This window comes from Dipodomys merriami, unplaced genomic scaffold (assembly GCF_024711535.1).
Source record: "Dipodomys merriami isolate MVZ:Mamm:240054 unplaced genomic scaffold, mDipMer1.0.p SCAF_78, whole genome shotgun sequence".
Lineage (NCBI taxonomy): Eukaryota > Metazoa > Chordata > Mammalia > Rodentia > Heteromyidae > Dipodomys > Dipodomys merriami.
Window position 1 is genome coordinate 415,124 of NW_027206379.1, and position 22,620 is coordinate 437,743.

General features: G+C 58.2%; 2 protein-coding genes across 5 annotated transcripts in view; one reads left to right on the forward strand and one right to left on the reverse strand.

Annotated features, from left to right (window-relative positions):
• The window catches only part of LOC138818584 (N-terminal kinase-like protein), a 17,326-nt gene extending 14,488 nt beyond the window's left edge, over nt 1-2,838 (forward strand). The window contains exons 10-17 of one of the 3 annotated variants that reach the window (XM_070009530.1): nt 156-344; nt 614-689; nt 910-1,074; nt 1,269-1,411; nt 1,982-2,053; nt 2,138-2,341; nt 2,421-2,481; nt 2,579-2,838. In XM_070009530.1, coding sequence (XP_069865631.1) covers nt 156-344; nt 614-689; nt 910-1,074; nt 1,269-1,411; nt 1,982-2,053; nt 2,138-2,341; nt 2,421-2,481; nt 2,579-2,703 — 1,035 coding nt within the window. In that variant the 3' untranslated portion in view covers nt 2,704-2,838. The remainder of the gene's footprint in view (nt 1-155; nt 345-613; nt 690-909; nt 1,075-1,268; nt 1,412-1,981; nt 2,054-2,137; nt 2,342-2,420; nt 2,482-2,578) is intronic. The other 2 variants (XM_070009531.1, XM_070009532.1) reach the window with 2 other exon arrangements.
• Nucleotides 2,695-21,957, reverse strand: LOC138818580 (latent-transforming growth factor beta-binding protein 3-like). 2 transcript variants are annotated; one of them, XM_070009518.1, is made up of 29 exons: nt 21,913-21,957; nt 21,123-21,219; nt 20,186-20,944; nt 16,865-17,188; nt 16,558-16,760; nt 16,328-16,433; nt 16,146-16,238; nt 15,894-16,016; nt 15,127-15,282; nt 14,841-15,026; nt 13,723-13,739; nt 13,576-13,648; nt 13,329-13,427; nt 10,929-11,054; nt 10,677-10,808; nt 10,453-10,581; nt 9,968-10,090; nt 9,756-9,878; nt 7,641-7,763; nt 7,329-7,448; nt 5,474-5,602; nt 5,033-5,200; nt 4,741-4,824; nt 4,329-4,457; nt 4,079-4,216; nt 3,751-3,912; nt 3,577-3,660; nt 3,372-3,503; nt 2,695-3,285 (listed from the first exon to the last, which is right to left on the reverse strand). In XM_070009518.1, exons 3-29 carry the CDS (start codon nt 20,505-20,507, stop codon nt 3,134-3,136), a joined length of 3,756 nt encoding a protein of 1,251 aa, XP_069865619.1. In that variant the 5' UTR covers nt 20,508-20,944; nt 21,123-21,219; nt 21,913-21,957; the 3' UTR covers nt 2,695-3,133. The 2 variants fall into 2 exon arrangements, with proteins under 2 accessions (XP_069865619.1, XP_069865618.1); XM_070009517.1 differs by having other exon boundaries at nt 15,127-15,285.
• Between the last annotated feature and the right edge of the window lie 663 nt (nt 21,958-22,620).

Genomic DNA, 22,620 nt, shown 5'->3' on the forward strand with positions numbered 1-22,620 from the left:
AGTTAATTCTCATTTACGCACAAGTGGTGTAAATTCACAATGTTAGACTTAGGGGGTCCCGTGACAGTCCATTCAAGGACATTCGATCAGGAGGTTCTGGGTATAACGTTGACCCTGTGCTTAGTTCTCTTCCTTTTCTCCCCTCCTTGTTCCAGACTAGACACAGAGTCCTCACCTCTGCCTTCAGCCGGGCCACTAAGGACCCCTTTCCACCGTCCCGGGTTGCAGGGGTCCTGGGCTTTGCTGCTACCCACAACCTCTACTCAATGAGTGACTGTGCCCACAAGATCCTGCCTGTGCTCTGTGGCCTCACTGTGGATCCTGAAAAATCTGTGCGGGACCAGGTAAGGCTGGGCCCTGGGCTGAGGCTCTAGGGTCTGTCCAGACCCTTGTCGGCCTGGGGTTCTCAGGAACCCTGGAGGCTGGGGATGTGGCTTAGTGGTAGAGTGCTTGCCTAGCATGCATGAAGTCCTGGGTTTGATTCCTCAGTCCCACATACACAGAAAAAGCCAGAAGTGGCGCTGTGGCTCAAGTGGTAGAGTGCTAGCCTTGAGCAAGGAAAAGCTCAGGGACAGCGCCCAGGCCCTAAGTTCAGCTCCTTGCTACCCCACAGGCCTTCAAGGCCATTCGAAGCTTTCTGTCCAAACTGGAGTCCGTGTCAGAAGACCCCACCCAGCTGGCAGAAGTGGGTGAGTGCCCCAGGCTGGTGTTCCCTCTCCCCACTGCCACATGCTTGACTGTCACCTGCTGTGTCCCACCTCCACTGCGGTGACTGAAAGCCAGAAACACGTCAGTGAGCTGGGAGGGCTGTGGGGAGCTCCGGCAGAGGGCGCTGGCGGAGGTCATGCTTTCACGTCCCCCACAGGGCCTCTGGTGCCCATACCTGCCTCTGTCTCCCACACTGTTCAGAGAAGGATGTCCACGCAGCCTCCAGCCCTGGGGTGGGAGGAGCTGCCGCCAGCTGGGCAGGCTGGGCTGTGACAGGAATGTCCTCACTCACCTCCAAGCTGATCCGCGCACACCCCACCGCCACGCCGGCTGAGACCAATGCTCCCCAGCGATCACCCCCTGAGGGTAAGCGTTCTAGCCCGGCCACGTCAGTGGCTGAGAGGGTTGGGAGGTGCTGGCCCCCAGAGTTGCTACTGTCAGGCTGGGGTAGTGACAGGGGTGTAGGGGATGGAGTGGGGTCTAGTCCCCCTGTGGGCTTTCCCCTCAGCACCCTCTACCCTGTCCCAAGATCTCCCTGACAGCTCAGGGACCTCTTCCAGGACACCCTGCCCCGGCCCCTACCTCGGTCCCTGCTACTCCCACAACCTCGAGTCACTGGGAGACACAGGAGGAGGACAAGGACACAGCAGAGGACAGCAGCCCTGCTGACAGATGGGATGAGGAAGACTGGGGTAGCTTGGAGGTGAGTGGGGCTGAAACTCCCCAGCGGCGCTAGTCTAAAATCCTATGCTGCATCAAGGGCGCATATTAGAGTCTGACCTGACCTCATCAGCCCGGACCGCATCCTTAGCAGGAAGGCCTCATGGAATTGGCCGCTGGAAGCCAGAGTGAGCAACTGAGTCACCCCTTAGCTCCAAGGGCCACCGGGAAGAAGCAGGGAAGGAAATGGTTGGGGAGCCTGTGAACTTCTTACATGCCTTCATACCTGTCCCTCCATCACCTGTTTCAGTGTCCACCCAGTCCCAGGCTTAGGCCTCCCAGGAGAGGCCACCCCCAGGTCTACACCGAGACCAAGCCTACTGGGAATTTCCTGTGTACCCCAGAGATTGGAGGGTGGGCCATGGGCATCTTGACCTCATCCCTGGCCTCAAAGAGGGGTGACAGCAGATTGGGGGTCAGCTTGCCAACTTCACAGGGAAAGCAAATGTCCAAAAGGGTGGAACCCCTAGCCAGGAAGGCACTGGGATGAACTTAGTTGTCCTTTTGGGAGTTGATGGTTTCACTGGTCATGTCCCCCCTTCCCTCACCACAGCAGGAAGCTGAGTCTGTATTGGCCCAACAGGATGACTGGAGTGCCAAGAGCCAAGAGAGCCAAGCTGGGCAGGTGAGCTGGCTGAGGCCACAGGCTGTTGGTGGGCAGGATCTGGCCCTTCTCATCAATAGGAGCCTCGCCCCTTTCCTTCCACAGGTCAGCCACCCAGACCGCAAGGCCCTCGAGTCAGACTGGAGCAGCTGGGAAGCCGAGGGCTCCTGGAATCAGGGCTGGCAAGAGCCCAGTTCCCCCGTGCCACTCCCTGAAGGCACGAGACTGGCCAGCGAGTATAACTGGGGTGGCAATGAGTCCAACAAGGGTGACCCCTTCGCTGCCCTGTCTGTGCGTCCTAGTGCCCAGGTACTGGTCCAGCGTGGGTACAGTTGGGTAGAGTCAGTGAGGAGCTGGCCACCATCACAGTCTGCACTTCCCTTTGCAGCCCAGGCCAGACCCAGACTCATGGGGTGAGGACAACTGGGAGGGCCTGGAAACTGAGAGCCGTAAGTACTTCCCCCGGAAGTAGACGAGGGTTCTGGGTCACCGACCGCAGGCAGGTCTTTGGGTGGGAAACTGAAAGCCAGTCCTTCCCATCCTCAGGACAGGCGAAGGCTGAGCTGGCCAGGAAAAAGCGGGAGGAGCGGCGGCGAGAGATGGAAGCCAAACGTGCAGAGAAGAAGGCGGCCAAGGGCCCCATGAAGCTGGGAGCCCGGAAGTTGGACTGAACCCTCTTGGGCCTTCCAGCCACGGAGGGGAGGCCCTGCGGATGTATTTATTGTACAAACCATGTGAGCCTGGCTGGCCTGGCCTGGCACATCTCATGTGTACATAATCAGAGCCACAATAAATTCTATTTCACACCCCTGGCCCAGGTTCAGTTAGCCCCAGCCAGACGGCTGATGTGAACAGCCAGTCTGCTGTGAAAGCAAAGACTACAGGAACTGTCCTCCGGAGGAAGGGTGTGACAAGTGCCCTGGAGACCCAACAGCTCATGACGGGCGGCCTGCTCTGAGCACCTCTGGTGTTAGGGTGCAGGAAGAGGTCTGTGGGCCCCAGAAGGTCCCTGGGTCTGTGTCTCAAGTTTAGACCAGAGCAAGACACCAAGCTCACTCTCCCCACCCATTGTCAGTCTCGGAGGTGAGGCCGAAGCGGGCGTCAGCGGCGGCGCTGGGGCACACAGGTCCCGTGCGGGCGGCTGCGCACGTAGCCAGCTTTGCAGACGCAGCGGAAGGAACCGCTCGTGTTCACGCAGCGCTCGCTCTTGCACAGAAGCCCACGCTGGTTGAGCTCTCGGCACTCGTCAATGTCTGCAGGTGGCAATGGCAGGTGTGAACTTGGCATGGCGTCTGGTCCCGGCCCAGCTGCCGGCCCCGGCCCCTGGTGCCCCACTCACCCACACAGCGGGCGCGGGACGCGTCCAGCTGGAAGCCGCCCGGACACTCGCACACGGCGCCGCCGGGCCGAGGCACGCAGCGCCCGCTCACGCAGCGGCACTCGTCCGAGTCCTCCTCGGAGCTGTCCTCATCTGTCAGGCCGGAAGAGTAACGGATCACCATCACCCCCAGCCCGCCGCCTCGCACGCCCTGCCCCCGCCTCACCTCTCGGCCGCTTCTCCAGAAGCAGGGGGCTCGTGTCCCAGAAAGAATTGCTCTCGCTCTGCGACGGGCACTGGGCCTGGGACGCTGGAATTGGGGGCAGAGGGTTCATGGGTGTACCCCACCCCTTCGACCGCGCCGCGCTCCCCGCTCCCGCTCCCCCCGCGGCCGGCTCACCCGCGCTTCGCGGTGGGCACGGACGGCACTGGGTGCCCCAGCCCCGGCCCTGGCGACAGCAGCAGTCGTCGAAGGTGAGGGCAGGCCCCGCGAGGGGCCCCACGCACATGCCGTCCTCGCCGCGCTGGCTCCAGCACACTTCGCGCCGCTCCGGACCGTGCTCTGCGTGGGACCCGAGGTCAAGGAGGAGCCGGGGGCCGCCCGGCTTCCGCTCCGCTCCACACCGACCGACCGACGGGGACGCGGCCGCTTCCACGGCGCCCCCTCCCCGCTTGGTCCACGGTCCCGTCGCCCCGCCCCGCGTCCCCGCTGCCGGCCCGGGCCTCACCCAGCTCCTCGGGGCTCAGGCACTGGCGCTGGGCCGGGCTGTACTCGGCAGGCGGCGTGCAGGCGCAGCGGTAGCCTCCCCGCGTGTTCTCACACACTCCGTTCCGGCAGTTGGACTCGTCCAGGCACTCATCCACGTCTGCGGGGGGGGGGGGGGATGATGGCAGGGCCAGGCCTCGTGCGGGGGGGGGGCGGGAGCGGCTGCGGGGCTCGGGCCGCCGGGGGGGGGCGAAGAGGGGCGCCCCGCTCACCCACGCACTCCAGCAGGTTCCCGTCGTAGTAGAAGCCCTGCTTGCAGTAGCACTCGTAGCCGGGCTGCGTGTTCACGCACTTGCCCTCCTTGCAGATCTCCGCCCCGAACAACACGCACTCGTCAATATCTGTGGGGTGACGAACCCCGTGGGCGCCGGGCCTCGTCTGCCCCAGCAGCTCAGCGGGCGGGAGCGCAGGTGCGCGGGGAGGGCGGGGCCTACAAGGAGGCTGCAACCCCAGACAGGCCCCGCCCACAGCTCCAGGCCGCACTCCGGAGGGTTGGCGGGCGTGGCCAGCACGGACTGGGCGTGGTTTTCCAGTTGCCGCCAGGCCAACTACACCAGAGAGCCAAAGCCAATCTGCAGGCGGGATGGAGGTTGGGGGCTGAGGGCAGAGCCGCTCCGGGCTTACCACGGTGGGCCGGGATGCCATAGTTGACAATGTTGTTGTCCTGCGTGTAGCCCTTTCCATCTGGACATAGACTATGAAACTCGGCTGCGGGTTAAGAGAGGCCATGTGTAGGGAAGAAAGTAGGACTCAGCTGTTGGCGACCAGAAACAGGTTGGAGCTCTCCCGTCCCTTCCCAGCTACCCCGGGGCGAGGGGGAGGGGAGGGGTGAGGAGGGGGGAGGAGAGACCATTTTTCCCATTTGGTTTCCAGATGATCACACAGGCTCTGAAAAGAGGCCTGCCTGGCTCCTGACCTGAGCTGTAAACTGGACAGGGGTAGATTTCGCAGTGGTCTCCCCAGCCAGCGCCCAGCGAGCAGCAGCACTCTTGTTGGGTGACATTGGTGGCCAACACGCTATCGCAGAACACGGTATCATCGAAGTTAAGGTAGCACTCCTTCTTATGGTGGGGTTGCTCCACCTCTGAGGGGGGCAAATTGTAGCTTAAGTCCTGTAGCAGGTGGCCTTGGGCATTGCCCCCCTTCCTCCCCCCTTTCCCTGGCTCTCTTTATGGCTATGGCAGAGCCAAGAGCCTTCAGAGAGTCCTCAGAGGGCTAGCCCCCCAACTCCCCACAGGCAAAAGGGATTACTTCCTGTTCCCAGAACTCAGGAGGGTGGGATCAGGCCATTAGCTCTGAACCTCAGCAGCAGCTCAGGGAATCCTGTGGTCTGGGGGAGAGCTAGGAGGGTACTCACCCTCACAGCCATGCTGGTCCTGGGTGGGTGTGAAGCCCTCCTGGCAGACACAAACGTAGGAGCCCTGCAGGTTCTCACAGGCTCCGTGGGGCAGGCACAGGCCAGGGTCCTGACTGCACTCATCTATGTCTTGGGAAGCAAGAATAGAAGCAGAAGTGGCTCTAAGGAGACCCTTCCCTCTTCCCCAGGCCTCACCCGCACAAGTTGGGAACCTGAATTTCCACTTTGATTTCAACCTATACAACAGAACACAACAGTGGGGGGGGGGTGTCCATGTCTGATATTCACTGGTGCCAGCCTTTGTAAATCTCCAACATAAGGCCGCCACTGACAACGTAAGGAAGCCCTCGAAGACTTTGGCACTTGACCTTCAGTTTGGCTTCCCAATGCCGTTCAGACTCATCACTGACTGTTTTGTTCTACTTTAAGACAGAGTCTTGCTATATAGCCCAGGCTGATCTCAAAGTCTAGATGGTCCTTCAGTCTCCCCAGTGGCTAGGATTATAGGCAAACTTCATTATACTCAAATCCCATCAATCTTCATTCTAGTCCTTGTCCTAAATCCTTTGCTCAGCACATCAGTATTCATTAGCCAGGTGCTGGTGGCTCATCACTGTTAATCCTAGCTACTCAGGAGGCTGAGATCTGAGAATAGCTGTTGGTAGCCAGACCAGAGAGAAAAGTTCATGAGTCTCTTATCTGCAATTAACTAGAGAAAACAAGAAATGGAGCTGTGGCTTCAAGTGGTAGAGTGCTAGTCTTGAACACAAAAGCTCTAGGACAGTGCCCAAGCCCAGGAGTCAAGCTCCAGTACTGGCAAAAATAAATAAGTAAAAATAATAACTAGGGCTGGTGCCTCAGTGGTAGAGTGTTTGCCTCACATGCATGAGGCCCTGAGTTCGATTCCTCAGCACCATATAAACAGAAGTGACACTGCAGCTCAAGTGGTAGAGTGCTAGCCTTGAGCTGAAGAGGTGAGGGACAGTGCGCAGGCCCAGAGTTCAAGCCCCAGGACAAAACCAACCAAAAAACAATGACACCAAAAAAAAAAACCTAGGTGCTTCCAGGTCTCGGTACTTTGTACATAATGTTTTGGAGGCAAAATACAATCCAGTTCTCTATTTGCATAATCCCTATTATTCTCAAGATCCAATTCTAGTAGTCACCCCATTAACTACTAGTCCAAACTTTCCCAGGTACCTAAGCCCAGAGAAACAGTGTACATGTTACTCTCTTCCAACTAGGAGTCCCACGTAACTGCCCTGTCGCTCTGACTGGGCAAATAGTAGGTGTTGAGTTACCTCTTGTTTTTTGTTTGTTTTGTTGTTGTTGATGATGATGTTATATAACAGTCTTTATATGTACCTCAGGCTGGCCTCAAACTCAAGATCATCCTGACTTGGTATATATGTTTAGCCAATTATCTCTTGTTGGTAGTGAATAGACTAAGAGAGGGTTGGTGGGCTAGACTAATATATGTGTAAAGAGTTTGGCAGGGGGGCTGGGAATGTGGCTTAGTGGTAGAGTGCTTGCCTAGCATGCATGAAGCCCTGGGTTCCATTCCTCAGTACCACATAAGCAGGAAAAGTAGTGCTGTGGCTCAAGTGATAGAGTGCTAGCCTTGAACACAAAGAGGCTTAGGGATAGTGCCCAGGCCCTGAGTTCAAGCCCCATAACTGACCAAAAAAAAAAGTTTTACAGTGACTGTGCTACAATGGAAACACGGTGATTGCTACCCATGCCATGCCATCCAAGTGAGTGACAGGATGGATGAGTGTAGCATGGGTGGATGGGGGATGGGAAGGCGGGAGCCACAGCGTCTAGTGGATTACCATGCCCTGCCAATTCCTCATACCTTGGCACTTCCTGCCACCCACCAGCCGGTACCCCTGGGGGCAGAGGCATCTGTAGGAGCCGTTGATGTTGATGCAGTCACCCCCAATGCAGGCCGCAGGGAAGTCACACTCGTCAATGTCTGCAGAGGACCAAGGAGGTGGAGAATCTGGACTGACCCCCTACATGCAGCCGCCAGTGCCCCTCCCCCCAGCCTGGGCCGTTCCCACACCCCCACACCACACCTTAGATATGGATGGGGACTAGACCTGGGTAGCAAGGATCCCTAGGGTAGGGAAGGATAGGCCAGTACCCCAACTCTAGGACTCCTCACCTTCGCAGTGGTTCCGGTCCCTTGACAGATGGTAGCCAGAGGGGCACTGACACTGGAAGGAGCCCGGCGTGTTGGTACACATGCCATTGTCACACACGTCCCCAGCTTCGCACTCGTCCACATCTGTGGAGCACAGGGAGAGTCAGAGGGTCAGGCCAAGGCCTCTGCCCATGGACCCAAGCACTGGAGTAAAGGCAGCAAGGCTGGTCAGAAGCACGGTGCCCACACATGGCTCTCATACGCTGCTGGCCAAGCCAGGGGCTCCCTGAGCCATCTGCCCTCACCAGACAAGAGCTAACCCTCCCGGACTCCCTCCATACCCTGCTCTGGTTTCGCTCTCATTTATTGTCCTTCTCCCCACCTGCCCCTGTATGTGTGCCCATAAAAGCTCTACCAGATGTTCCCCTTAACCTACCCCCCCATTTGATGGAGCAGGCCTACCTCAGCACCCTGTGCCCACCAGCTCATGAATGGTTCCAGATGGAGATGTCTGGCTTAAGATTCCCAACCTACTCAGTCCATCCTCTACTAGCATCCCCAGCTGGACAGCCCTCAGGGACCAGAGGAACACCACCCACCTTGTCACCAAATTAGACACCTGGAGGGCCCATCAATCACTTGCCTCCTCCATCTTGACTTGTAGCCAACAAGCCTAGGTCATTTGTCCTAATATCACACCATCTTGCAGTCATCCCAAACCTCTGCTCTCATTCAGCCCACCTGCTGTTTTGTGCAAGCTTTAATACTGGGGCTTGAACTCAGGACCTCAGGCTCTTGCTTATTTTCAGTGTGTGTATGTGTGTGTGTGTGTGTGTGCTGGTCCTGGTGCTTGAACTCAGGGCCTGGGCACTGTCCCTGAGCTTTTGCAGTCAAGGCTAATGTTCAACCACATTGAGCCACAGCTCCACTTTCAGCTTTTTGGTAGTTAACTGGAGGTAATAGTCTCATAGACTTTCCTGCCCAGGCTAGCTTTGAACTGTAGTCCTCAGATCTCCTGAGTAACTAGTATTATAGTCATAAGAATAACTCATATTATAGTCATAAGACATGATTTGCTTACTTTTTTTCCCTGTGTTTTTGTCTTTTTTTTTTTTATTAAGGTTTTTTTTTTTTTGTTTTTTTTGTTTTTTTTTGTCGGTCGTGGGGCTTGAACTCTGGGCCTGGGCATTGTCCCTTAGCTCTTCAGCTCAAGGCGAGCGCTCTACCACTTGAGCTACAGCGCCACTTCCATGTCTTTTTTTTTTTTGTCAGTGGTGGGACATGAACTCTGGGCCTGGGCGCTGTCCCTCAGCTCTTCAGCTCAAGGCTAGCGCTCTACCACTTGAGGTACAGCGCCACTTCTGGTTTTCTGGTGGTTTACTAGAGATAAGAGTTTCACAGACTTCCTTGCCCAGGCTGGATTTGAACCAGGATCCTCAGATCTCAGCCTCCTGAGTAGCTAGGATTACAGGCGTGAGCCACCAGCGCCTGGCTTTTTTTTTTGTTTTTTTTTTTTTATAAACTGTGGATCAAACCCAGGATGTTACACTTGCTAGGCAGGCGCTATGCCACTGAGCTACATCCCAGCTTGCTTAGCTTTTTAGCTCAAGGTTGGCCATCTACCACTTGAGTCACAGATCCACTTCCATCTTTTGGGTTGTTACTTGGAGTCTCAGATCTCAGTCTTCTGAGTAGCTAGGATTGTGAGCATGAGCTACCAGCTCCAGTGTGCCATGCTGTTCTTTCATCCTTGGCTAATTTCTATTACTTGTCCTTCAACATAGCTCAGGGCTCCTTCCTCTAAGTGCTATTGGTATGTCCAGAGAGCACCCAGTCTCCATTCAGACCTGCAGCAGTTCTGTTTCCCTGAATCCTACCCTGCCTCTTGGTGCCTAATAAACACTGGGGGGGGGGGGGGGGAGAGGGAGAATTACTAACTGTGCCTCCATCTTCAAACTTAAGTAACATGTTTTGCAAATGCAGCTGTAAACCTGGCCTCCTAAGACCTTGGAGGCCACTTTGCAGCCCCTTTACTATAAATTAGTGTCCTCCCATCTACTGGTTTCACAGGGTGACCCACTCCCTGACTTCAGCCGGGGAATGGATGGTGGGTGGCCCGGTGTGCATAGAACTCACCCAGGCAACTGTGACCATCAGGCCCGGGCGCATAACCCTGGGCGCACGTGCAACGGAAGGAGCCCGGGAGGTTCTCACACCATCCAGGTGTGCAAGGGCTGCCCTCTGCACACTCGTTGATGTCTGCAGAGAGAGTTCCGCTTAAACACTGGGGACCTGGCACCGCCCCTCCATCACGCGCCCCGTCCCGGGAAGCCAGGCTCCGCCCTCACCGCGGCAGACTCCGCCCCCCTGGCTGCGGTAGCCAGGCTGACAGGCGATGCACTTGAAGCTCCCAGGACTGTTCTCGCATTTGCCATCGGGACAGGAGTTCGGGTCCCGGCATTCGTCGACGTCTGCACAGGAGGGAGAAGGAGGTGCGCTGTCGCTTGCTGGCTCTCAGGGTCCTGGGCAAACTGAGCCCCCTGGGCTTCCCGGACCCCCAGCCTCAGCGTCAGGGCTGCGCGGGTAGGTCCCACCCCAGGTCGAGGGCCAACTGAGGAACTCTGTGTGTGTGTGTGTGTGTGTGCGCGCGTGCGTGTGTCAGGAGTAAGACTTGAACTTAATGGCCGGGGCGATGTCCCTTTTTTTTTTCTTCCATCCAGGCTGGCGCTCCACCCTTTAACCCGCCGCTCTTCTTCCGGCTTTGCCTTTCTTGCCCGGGCTGGCTTTGAACCGCGATCGTCAGAGGGGCTGGGCTCGCAGGCGTGGCGCGTACCTTCGCACAGCGGTTGCCGCGAGGCTTTGAGCCGGTAGCCGTAATAGCAGCTGCATTTGTAGTGCCCGGGGTAGTTGATGCAGAAGCCGCCGTCGCCGCACACGTGGGGCTTGGCGCACTCGTTCAGGTCTGCGCGAGAGGAAAGGGGCGCGCCCGAGGGTGTTCCAGAAGGCTCGGGGCGCAGAGCCCCCCCCGCCCACCGGGGACGCTCGCGCGGCCCTCACCCACGCACGAGCGCCCCCCGGCGCCCACGTGCAGCCGGTAGCCGCGGTTGCAGTGGCAGTTGTAGGAGCCGGCGGTGTTCAGGCAGCTGCCGCGGCCCAGGCCGCAGGGCTCCGCCTCGCACTCGTTCACGTCTGCAAGGGCGGCGTGGAGACACGTGAGCCGGGCCCCGCCCCGAGCCCCCCCCTCCGGGCCCCGCCCCTCCGGGCCCCGCCCCTCCGGGCCCCGCCCCTCCGGGCCCCGCCCCCGCTCACCCACGCAGTAGCGGTGCTGGGGATGCGAGCGGTAGCCCGGGTTGCAGTGGCAGGAGTAGTCAGAGGGGCCCGGGATGCACTCGCCGTGCCCACAGATGTTCTGGTTCAGCCGGCACTCATCGGTCTCTGCGGCGGGGCGGGGTGGGGTGGGTCAGAGGGCAAGGCCCACCCCAGCCCTGTGCACCTCGACGCCCAGGGGGCCACGGTGACCTCACTTTCCCCAACACCATCCTCCTCACTCAGGAAGAATCTCCATGTCAGGGGGGGCCCCTCGACCCCCCAGCCTTCCCAATACCCCACCCTCCAGCCGCTCCGGACCTTAAACCCCGAGCCTCGGCGCCAGTCACTTCTGTCCTTATTCCAGAGTGGCTGATTACCACCCCCCCCCCCTCCCCAGGCAGGCCAGAAGCCGGTGTCCCCGGGAGCCCTGACTTGTGCCACAGCTGTTGATAGGTGGTCAGATGCAGCCTAGAATAGGGCTGACTTCTGCTCTGCCCCAAATTGACATGCCAGTGGGCTTTTGCGGGCTCTTTTCTGCCTGAAGTACCTCTCCCAGGACCTCCTCAGTACCCTCCCTGCTTGCCCTGTCCTCCACATCCCAAGAGCCTCCCTTCCACCTGAGCCCAGGAGCTCATTTAGGCTTAGGGATCAGTCAGGCTGCCAGCTCTCTTGAGGCTTTGTAGCCCACAGTGGATCTGATGTTTGGATCTATCTGGCTGTGCTGGGTGACTTCAGGCAAGTTACTAACCTCTCTGACACTGTTTTCTTATCTGAAATTGAGGCAAGCAATACTTTAGTATGAGAAGGTGTGTGTGTGCATGCGCGTGTGTGCGCGCACGCACACACACATGTACTGGGACTTGAATTTGGGGCCTCTGGCTCTCACTTGACCTTTTCATTCAAGGCTGATACTCTACCACCTAAATTACACCTTTGGCTTTTGGCTTTGGTTAATTGGAGAATAAGAGCCTCATGGACGTTTTCCCCAGGCTGGCTTCAAAATGTGATCCTTGGGGCTGGGAAGGTGGCTCAGTGGTAGAGTGCTTGCCTTGCATGCCTGAGGCCCTGGGTTCGATTCCTCAGCACCACATAAGCAAAAAGAAAAAAGCCAGAAGTGGCGCTGTGGCTCAAGTGGTAGAGTGCTAGCCTTGAGCTGAAGGGCTGAGGGACAGCGGCCAAGCCCAGAGTTCAGGCCCCATGACCAGACCCAAAAAAAAAAAAAAAAAATGTGGTCCTCAAATCTCAGCTTCCTAAGTGAAGATTACAGGTGTGGGCCACCAGTGACCATCTTAATTTTTTGGGGGGAAGTGGCCATCAGAGAGAGGTTTGCTCAGTCTGAGCTAACATTGATTAAAGTGCTTTCTCACTTCTCCTAGCCTCTGGCAGCAAACATAGGCCGGCTAACAAGGCCCATGCCCTAGGCTTGTTCAGAAACATGGATCTCAGTGTAGTGTCTCCCTCCTCCACCAGTGATTCATACTTCTATTCCTTTGCCCAAACTGAACTCCCCCTGGAATTTTCCTTTCAGGAACCTGTATGCCCCTTCCTCTTCCTCCTCTTCCTCCTCCTCCTCCTTTTTATTCTATTTTTGGTGCCAGGACCAGGGCACTGAGTTCAACTTTTTCACAGGGTTAGTGCTCTACCACTTAAGCCACAGCTTCACTTTTGGTTTTTTTGGTGGTTAACTGGAGGTAAGAATCTCATGGAATTTCCTGCCCAGGCTGGCCTTCAACCATAATCCTCAGCCTCTAGAGTAGCTAGGATGACAGGCGTGAGCCACCGGTGCCTGGCTCCACATTTTTAACAATCTTTAAAGCCTTCTCCAGAAAGCCTTGTCTCTCGTTGCCATCCTGTATATATATTATCATATCCTATGGAGTTCCTTTTTTTTGTTTATTCTTTCAAAGCATTTGAAATATATTAGATTTTTACTTATTCTCTGACTTACTTAACCTGCTCATCACTGCATGGTGGGTGGGTCAGAGTGGATTTATGAGACAGGCTAGATGTTTACTTATCTGGGTTTGTTGTTGTTTTGTCTGCTCTGCAAAGACAAGGATTTTTTTTTCCAGTCTGGTTTTGTTTACTATGCTAATCCCAGCATCTCAATAGAACCAGGCACATAATAGATATTCAGTGTAAACTGAATTAATGAATGCCCTCAGATTGGGTTCACTGCCATATATTCCCTGGCTCATGTGGGAGTAGGGTGCGATCTCTGCAGTTCACCAGAACTTCCCTAGTGCCCAGCCCTGGGCAAGCATTAGCATGTTGGTGGTAGAGAATGATTGTTTGTTGGGAGGAGGGAGAGCCGCACTAGAAGGAGAAAAATAAACTGGGGGTGTGGCCTCCTGGGTATTCGGGAAGTAACAGCAGGGCATGGCCTGCTGCCTGCCTTACCGGTGACCTGGGTCGGGGCAATCTCCACGGCGCTTCGGGAAGGAGGCAGGTCTGGCAGGAACCGGTGCATAGTAGGTGGTGAGGGGCGGGAGATCAACTCTGCAGGCAGCAACACAAACTCCTCAGAGGGTGAGGGGTGACTAAAGCTCCCTCTTCCATCCCATTATAAATGTCTTTCCCCCACCCCCACCCCCCACTTCCCAGTGACTTAATCCCTGAAGTCTCCTCCCTGCAGTGCCCAGCTCACCCGGGAAAGGCCGGGCAGGCGTGGTGGTGGCAATGGAGTGGCTCTGCTGCGCTGATCGCTCCTCGCTCACTGGCTGTGGGTGACAGCAGCATGGGCCCCCGTCTCCCCCACCGCCTCCACCCCTCCTGCCCAGGCTGTCCTACTCACTGGATCCGTGGTCACCCCTAAAAAGGAAGAAGATGGAGATATTAAAAGTTGAGGTGGGAGAAGAGGTCAGGGTATGAGCAACTGGGTGTGAGCTAGACTGGGTCTCGTGTGTGTGTGTGTGTGTGTGTGTGTGTGTGTGTGTGTGTGTGTGTGTGTGTGTTCTCGTGTATGTGTGTGTGCATGTGCTCGTGTGTTGGTATTGAGGCTTGAACTCTCAGGGCCTTGCACTTTTTTTTTTGTCAGACATGGGGCTTGAACTCTGGGCCTGGGTGCTGTCCCTCAGCTCTTCAGCTCAAGGTGAGCACTCTAGCACTTGAGCCACAGCACCACTTCACCACTTCTAGTTTTCTGAATAGTTCATTGGAGATAGAGTCTCACGGACTTTTCTGCCTGGGCTGGCTTTGAACCGGGATCATCCTATCTCAGCCTCCTGAGTAGTTAGGATTATGGGTGTGAGCCACTGGGCTGGGCTAAGACCTTGCATTTTTGCTTGAGTTTTTCGCTTAAGGCTGGTGCTTTATCACTTGAGCCACAACTCTACTTCCAGCTTTTTGCTGGTTATTTGGAGATAAGATTCTCCTGGATTTGTCTGCCCAGGCTGGCTTCAAAGTGAGGTCCTCAGATCTCAGACTCCTGAACAGGATTGCAAGTGAGCCTATGTTTGGCTAGGGTAGGTCTTTAAGAGTTCAAAAATCATATCTCGACCCAGGCGCCCCGTGACTCATGCCTGTAATCCTAGCTACTCAAGAAGCTAAGATCTGAGGCTCAAAATTTAAAGTTAGCCCGAGGAAGGAAAGTCTGGGAGACTCATCTCCAATAAACCACCAGAAGTGGAGCTGTGGCACAAGTGGTAGAGCGTTGGCCTTGAGCTGAAGGACAGTGCCCCAGGCCCAGAGTTCAAGCTTCAGACCCAATCTGAAAAATAACTAGAGTAAAAGGATTAGGAGTGTAGTTCAAGCGGTAGAATGCCTGCCTAGCAAGAGAGCAGAGCCCTGAGTTCAAACACCAGTACCACCAACAATTAAAAGAGAGTTAAATGTGAAGTCCTGTCAGTGGGTTTTAGGGAGTTAAACATGAAGTCATATCTGTGGGTTAGGGGTCATGGAGTCAGAGCAGACCTCTCTCTTCCTCTGTGTCCTGGGGGGACGGTGCCCGGCTGGGGCTTTCAGGGGGCTGCTGGAGTTTGGGTGGCCCATCTGGATGCAGGAAAAGAGAAAAATCGCTTTCGCCCTGGATGGTGAGTGTCTGGTGGGAGGTGAGGATGTGGTAGCCCTTCCCCGCGGGGCAGATCTCCTTGAAGGCAGCTGCAATCAAGACAGGGGCCACAGTGGACACAGACATGAGTGTTTGGCCTGGTATACGTGGCCAGCCAGCCCCCAACACGATCCCTCCACGTGTCCTCACCAGTGCCATCTGCAGGGCAGCGCTGGCACCGTGTGCCCCAGGCCTTGCCCACACTGCAACAGCAGAGCTGGCGGGTGAGGCGCGTGGTCAGGGGGTGCTGGCACTGGTACTCGGGGCTCACCATGCGGAAGCACAGGCTCTTCTCCTCTGGCTTGTCTGCTGCAGGGGTGAAGGGCAGGCTCATGACCCTCAGCACTGCCCACATCCCTCATCCCTCTGCCCAGCTGCTCCAGACTTTGCTTCTCTAGTTCCCACGGTGGCCCTGACCTCATGTCACCCAATTTTTCACTCTTCCTTCCACAGATGAAGGACCTGACACGGAATCCCAGCGCCATCAACCCTGATCCTACCTGCTCTAGCCTTCAGCTTCCTGCAGTCAACTCTTGACTTGATTCTGGGGTAGGTGTGTGTGTTGGTCTTGGAGCTTCTGGTGTGTGTGCGCGCGCGTGTGTGTGTGTGTGTGTGTGTGTGTGTGTGTGTGTGTGTGTGTGTGTGTGTGTGTGTGTGTGTGTGTGTGTTTTGGTCTTGGAGCTTGAACTCAGGACTCTGTCCTTAAGCTCTTTTTCCTCAAGGCTAGCACTCTTGAGCCACAACTCTACTTCTGGCTTTCTGGTAGTTAGTTGGAGATAAACGAGTTCCATAGACTCTCCTGCCTAGGCTGGCTTTGAACTGTGATCCTCAGATCTCAGCCTCCTGAGTAGCTAAATTTCTCCAGGCCTCTGACTCTTGCTGCTTAAGTTTTACCCCTTTCACCCACTCCGTCTCACCAATGCACTGCATGCGGGAGGGGCCCAAGCTATGGCCGGGTGGACAGACGCAGCGGTAAGAGCCGGGGCTGTTGAGGCAGTCACCATGGCGACACATGCCGGGCATTGCGCACTCGTTGATGTCTGTGGTGAGGGAGAGTTTGGTCCCTTTGGTCTGGGGCCATTTGAGTGATAGCAGCCTGCCGCAAGAACCTCGGCACCTCCCCCCACACCCCCTTCCGTCCCAGAATCCCAATCTCCCGCTGTCCGTACCCTGGCAGTGGGTGCTGTTGAGCCTTTTGTAGCCCTGGGGACAGTCAGCACCCACCTCCCCACGTACAGGTCCTGGCTTCTGCACCCCGGTGTCTGCAAAGAGAGGACAGCATGGCAAGGGGGAGGGGGTGCAGAGGGCACCGGGGAGCGTGGCATGGGGAGGGGACTTCCCACACACTCACACTGCAGCTGGGGACACTTGTGGCACTTGCTCTGACCCCAGGCTGTGCCGATGCTGCCGCAGCAGTCTTCCTGCTTGGTGAGGCCTGGCAGGGGGTTGCTGCCACACTGCGGGGAGAAGCGTGGACAGGGGTCACATGCGGCACCCAGCCCTGTTCACCCACCTTCTGAGGTCCGTTCCCCTCCACACCCCTTCTCGCCGCAGCCTGGGCTCTGAACTGTGTTCGCTCACCGGCTGCTTGGGCAGCGTGTCCTGGAAGCAGCGGCCCAGGGGCTTCTGGGTAGGTGGCCGCGGGTGCAGGGGCTTGGGGTGAGGCAGCAGGTGCTGGACGGGAGCCGGGCCCTCGGCGTTGGGCCCCTCGATGCGGTGTACCTGGACAGAGGCCTCCGGCGGGTGGTGGACACGCACATTCACCACGGGGGGCGGGGCCTGCACTGGGGGCAGGGCGTGGTGGCCTCAGGGCTGCTCCACCTTGGGAGCCCCCCCTTGTGCCCACCCCCCTTGGTAAGCATCCCAGGATTGCCCCCTGGCCTGGTACCTTCTGCTGAGATCTGTCCTGGCCCCAGGGGCACCAGGAAGGCGGCGTGCTGGGCTGGGGGTCCGTCCCCCTGTCCAGGAGGGTCGGCAATCACCTGCACGGCGTAGATGGCGTGCTTGCTGGCCACTGAGTCACCCTCCGGAGCTAGTGCACCTGTAGACAGGGGGCCGGCCCGGCCCGGCCCGGGGCCGGAGCCAATGGTGCCTGCGGCTGCGCCTCCTCCAGCGGGCACCTGGCAGAAGCGGCCCGTGAAGTCCGGAGGGCACAGGCACTGGTTTCGGGAGGAGCACTGGCCGCCATTCATGCAGGGCAGAGGACAGACCACTGGGGAGGAGAAGTGGGGGTCAGGGTCTGGGAGGACCCCACCCACCACTTCCTTGCCACACACTGGCCCTGTTCTCACGTGGAAGATGGTTTTGGTCATGTAAGTGAAAACAGCCCTCCCTGACAACCCCCCTCCCACCATGGTTGATTATGGGGCCTGAACTCTGGGCCTGGGCGCTGTCCCTCAGCTCTTCAGCTCAAGGCTAGCCTCTACCACTTGAACCACAGCGCCATTTCCGGCTTTTTTCTGCTTATGTGGTGCTGAGGAATCGAACCCAGGACCTCATGCATGCAAGATAAGCACTCTACCACTGAGCCACCTTCCCAGCCCAGGTTCTAAAGTCTTAAGTGGCCAACTTAAATGGTGGTTGGCTCCTGTGTGGCACTCACGTCCCCGCTTGCACTCATCTGCGGGGCTGTTGTGCCAAATAAGGCAGTGACTGTACAGATGCCTGGCCCAGTGGGGCGCACACACAGACTGTTGAGAGTACGGTGCAGTAAAGGATGATGGCGACCCTTACGGAACAGCCTTTCCTGGGGATGGATTCTTTCTGACCCCTCCACTTGTTTCTCCTAATTTTAGTCCTCTGCCCTCTCTCCTCAGCTCTTTGAACACCACCCCCACCCCCCACCAGCCCCCAAGGGCTCACACTGCTGCCAATAATACCCCATCTGTGGACACAACCACAGCCTCTGACCCTTCCAGAACTTTCTCCCTAACACTTTCCAAAATCAACAGCTCTCTACCTGGGGTCACCACTGGGAACCCTTGCTTGCTCAGATACATGGAACCCAGCCTCAGGCCCCCATTTACAGAGGCTCCTCCAGTTACAGCTTCTGAAATGTTCCTGAAACCCATCTCTCCTCTACCCCTGGCCTCTGTCCCTCCTCTGTGTCTGGTCATGATGCCCAGACCCTCCCTGGCTTCCGGTCTCTTTCCTGCCAGGCTACAGTCCCAGCATCCCTAGAGACGCCTGCCTCAGGCAAGTCTGGCATTTCACAATTCCAGCTCACCATTTTCATCCTCTGCTGGGCATACGAGAGAACCTTTATTTTATTTTCTTCCCCAGCTCTGAGATGTGAACTCAATGACTTGGGCTTGTTGTGCCTCCAATTCTTTCCTGGATATTCAAGGCTCTCTACCATCCAGAACTTTCTCTCAGCTCATCCCCCTCTGTCCCTTCCATGGTATATATATTCCATTCCTGCCTTTTCCTCCACCCCAGAGTCCTATTGGCCACCTCTGTTAAAACCTGATCCTCCTGGACTCATCTTCCCTAGGAAGAACCATGGTCCTGCCCCATCCCTGCCATGTGTTCTCTGAGTTACAGCCCCTCTGTGCGGCTTGGCATGGTTGGTTACAGTGTCATGTCTTCCCTACTACAAAGGGTGTTTGGAAGCCTGTCATCCTAGCTACTCAGGAGGCTGAGGGTCTCAGTTCAAAGCCAGCCCAGGCAGGGAAGTTTATGAAACTTTTTATCTCCAATTAATCAGCAAGAAGTTAGAAGTGGAGATGTGGCTCAAATGGCAGAGTGCCAGCCTTGAGCAAAAAGTCAAATGAGAGCGTGAAGCCCTGAGTTTAAGCCCCAGTACAGGGGAAAAAAAAAAAAAAGCATTTGGAGGCCAGAGCTGGGGCTCAGGAGGATGAGGGAAGAGGTGACTGAACAAGACATGAGACCCTCTTTCTCCAGGTATTCACACCTGACCTGTTTCTAGCCTTGGGTCCTGAGATCCTGTACCAGCTCCAGCATCTCCTGGATACCTAGACCTCCTCATAGAGAGGGGCAGCCCTATCCCTGGCTAAATTAGGGTCACACCAAGAGCATCCTAGCCCAGCCTGCCCTCCCCCCTCCCCTGCCCGGCCCCCTGGGGCCAGGCCTCATCAGGCACAAGAGGTGTGTCCTGGGCCGGGGGAGGCAGGATCCTCTCCTTCCTGCCTCCCAATGAGTCACTCATAGCGGCGTGGATGACCTCCTGGTGACATCCGCCCACTGTGGCCTGGGCACCGAGCCTGGGGGATGTGGGCAGCACATATGGAGACAGCAAGGATGGCCAGGGGGTCTGGGAGGCTGGGCACACATATACTCACAAGCACAGTCAAAGCACACACCGACTCATTCTGACACCAACACAGACTCACTATGTAAACACTCCCATCCACTCCCTGGAAGTGAGCACAGACACATACCAGAGACAATAACAGACATGAACTAATCACAATGTGCCTGTGTAAACACACACACACACACACACACACACACACACACACATCCTTATCGTGAGAGGGGTGAACCGCATGAGTGGGGCTCCTCAGGTCTGGAGTGGATGAGGAATGTGTGAGGGGGGCTGTTTTGCTGGTGCCATCCTGGGCTCGGCCTAATTACCCTGTCCAACAGGGTAATTACTACTGGGACACCTCCCCCCCCCAGCCTTGGCACACAGGGAGCTCTTTGGGAGGCAGGAGGAGAGGAGGCACTGATGACCTAAAACAGCCCCAACTCCAGGCCTGCACCCTACTTCTCAGGCCTCAATGCCTCCCCCTTTCTGCCCTGGCTCCTCCCCCAGAAGGCAGGTGTCCCCTGGCAGGCCCTGCCTTAGACATTTTTTAAAAGGCTTCTGTTTCTTGTGAAAATATTTACCCCCCTTTTGGAGACTTCCTGCACCGACAGGGGTGTGTGCCACCTCTCCAGCACAGCCCTGTCCCCTCTGCCTCTGCCATCCAGGACCCCAGTCTAGGCCCCAACTCTCACCGAAAGCTTCCAAGTGCAGGCCTCCGTGCGCCCGCACCCTTCCCCAACTCTGGCCTCGAGGACTGCAGCCTCCCAAGCCCCTCAGTTCCCTAGGGCCCCAGATGGGGGTGGGCTCTCTGTACCCCATCTCCCCCCCCCCTGCCCCCTTCATCTTCTCTGCCCAAGGCTCCTCTACTCTTGCGCGTCTCCCGCCTGGTCCTGGCGCCGGTCTGTCCCGCACTTCCCAGCCGCAGCCCCCGGTGCTCACCCACGCGGAAACCGGAGCCCGTGAGCGTGTCGGTGCTGTGGCCGTTCTCTCCGATGAGCGTCATGTTGGAGCCCTGCTGACAACTGTCCCGACACTGGCCCTTGAGGCAGGTCCGCTTGCAGATCACCGGCGCGAAGACCACCTTGAAGCGCTCGCGGGCCAGCGCCCCGCCCCCGCCGGCGCCGCGCTCGCCGGTCGGCCCCCCCTCGGCCCCGCCGCCCGGGCCCAGCAGCGGCAGCAGCAGCAGCGCCAGGAGCCCCGCCGCCCCTGCCCCGCGCATCGCAGGGGCCAGGCCGCCGGCAGCCCCGAGGGGCCCGGGCATCCGGGGCCCGCGCGACCCCGGGGGTGGAGGGGGGCGAGGGGGAGCCGGGGGGTCGGGAACCCCGCAGAGGGTGGAGAGGAGCGGAGGGAGCGGGCGGGGAGGGGACGGCAGGCGCGGCCGGGGGCGCCCCCGGGGCGAGGCCGAGAGGTGGAGGCTGGGACCGCGGGGAGCGGCGGACACGTCCCGGCCAGGCCCGGGCCGGAGTCGGGAGCCCGCGGAGGCGGAGAGGAGGAGCGAGGGAGGAAGGCCGGGCGGCCGGCCCGCTCCGCGCCCCTCGCCGCGGCCGCCGGGACGCAGGCAGGGCGCGCGGGGCGGACGCGGGCGCGCGGGGCGGGCGCAGGGCGCGGGGCGGACGCCGGGAGAAGTGAGCAGTTGTTTTCCCTGGCTGGAGCGCGGCGGCGGCGGCGGCGGCGGCGAGGGCGAGGGGGGCTGGGACGCTGGCCCGGGGCCAGGGAGACAGTTTTGTTTTTTTTTCTCTTTTTTGGCTCACTTTTTTTCTTCCTGGCTAACGCGGGGTCGCGGCTGCCCCGCGGAGCGCGGGTGCGCGGCCGGGGCCCCCCCCGGGCGCCCTCCCCCGCCGGGCCCGCCGCTGGGCGCTTTCCAGGGAGCCCTCACCTGGGACCCGCGCGCCGGCCCGCCAGATTCCTCCGGGCGGGGCGGGGAGGCCCGGGGTACGCCGCCTCCCGGTCCGCGTCCGGGCGGGAAACCGAGGCTGGGGAGGAAGAAGGGCTTTGCCTGGGGTCACTCGGACGATCGGAGGCCGCGTGGGCTCTTCTTCCCCAGCCGTCCTTGCCACCTGCGGGGGGGGGGAGTCCTCACCGCCCCCCAAAGTCACTTCTCCCCTCCGAGGCTCAGCCCTTTGGCCAAGGTTCAGTGAGGTCCCAGGAAGAAGCCAGTGGGGTCCGGAAGAGGATCAGAAAGAACCGCGCTAGACGCCCAGTTTTCCTTCCCCCGTCCCGTCCCCCCCCCCATTGGAGAGCTTCCCGGTGCCCACCCTGCCACCTCCCCCTCTTCCCCGGGGCTGGCGGGCGGCCTCAGACACTGGAATGGCCAAGGTCTGAGCTCAGGGGCTGGCCCCCTTCCCAGGCTAACAGCCGGAGGAGGGGGGTGCTGCTTGGGGGCACAGCAGGGCCCCGGGCACAGAGTGAGGAGGGGTCTTGAGTTGGTCAAAGCTAGAGGGAAGCCAGCCCAGCCCACTGGTTTGGAGGGTGAGTGTGTTTTCGGGGTGGGGGGGCAGGCCTTACGGTGAGGATGGGCCAGGAGACCCCAGGATCCAGTGTCTGACTCAAGAGAAGTCAGCTGGGGGGCGGGGTGAAGGGTCTGGATCATGCCAAGCCAGGGTGGAGCCAGACCTTCTGGAAGAAACCACGGTTGGCAGTCTGATGGGGAAGGGGTTTGGGCTTACCTTCAGGCGCACCTGTCCCGGGAGCTCATGGCTTTTCCTGTGAGGTGTTTGTTTGGTCAGCGTTGGTGGGGGAGGATTGAGGAAGACGCTTAGTTGAGCTCTTGAAGTGCTCAGTGCCTCTGCCCTGTTCAGTACAGCCGGGGATAGAAATGGAGTCTGGACTGAAAGGAGAAAATAACTTTACAGCCTGGGAGAAGCCAGCCAGACCCCATCTGGGGCTGGGGAGGAGGAAGTGGAGGCAGCAAAGAGGAGCAAGGGTAGAAAAAGCAGGAGAGGCCATGTCCCCACAGGAATCCTGGAGGGCCTGGGAGGCGGGGGCCCCCCTCCCCTTGGCTCTGGTCACCCTGAAGCTGGGAGTAATACTGAATGCTTACCACCTGCCAGGCGCGTAGCATTTTACACTCATTTTTTCCTTCATACTCATCTGAACCCGATCCTGCCCCGTCTAGAGCAGGCTGTGGCTCACCTTGGAACACAGCACAGTTCAACAGTCTAAGCTCAGAGTCTTCATCTCTCCAAGCCTCAGTTTTGTCACCCATGAAATGGGCTCTATTCATGTACCACACTGAGAACAAAACTAGTCCTTCACCCCTTAACTCCAACGAGGGCTGGTGGGCACGTGCCAGGTCATTTTCATTTCACACGTGAAGGTGGTGCTGTGACAGAATAGAGCAGGAGTCAAATCCCAGTACAGATGGGGAGGGGGAG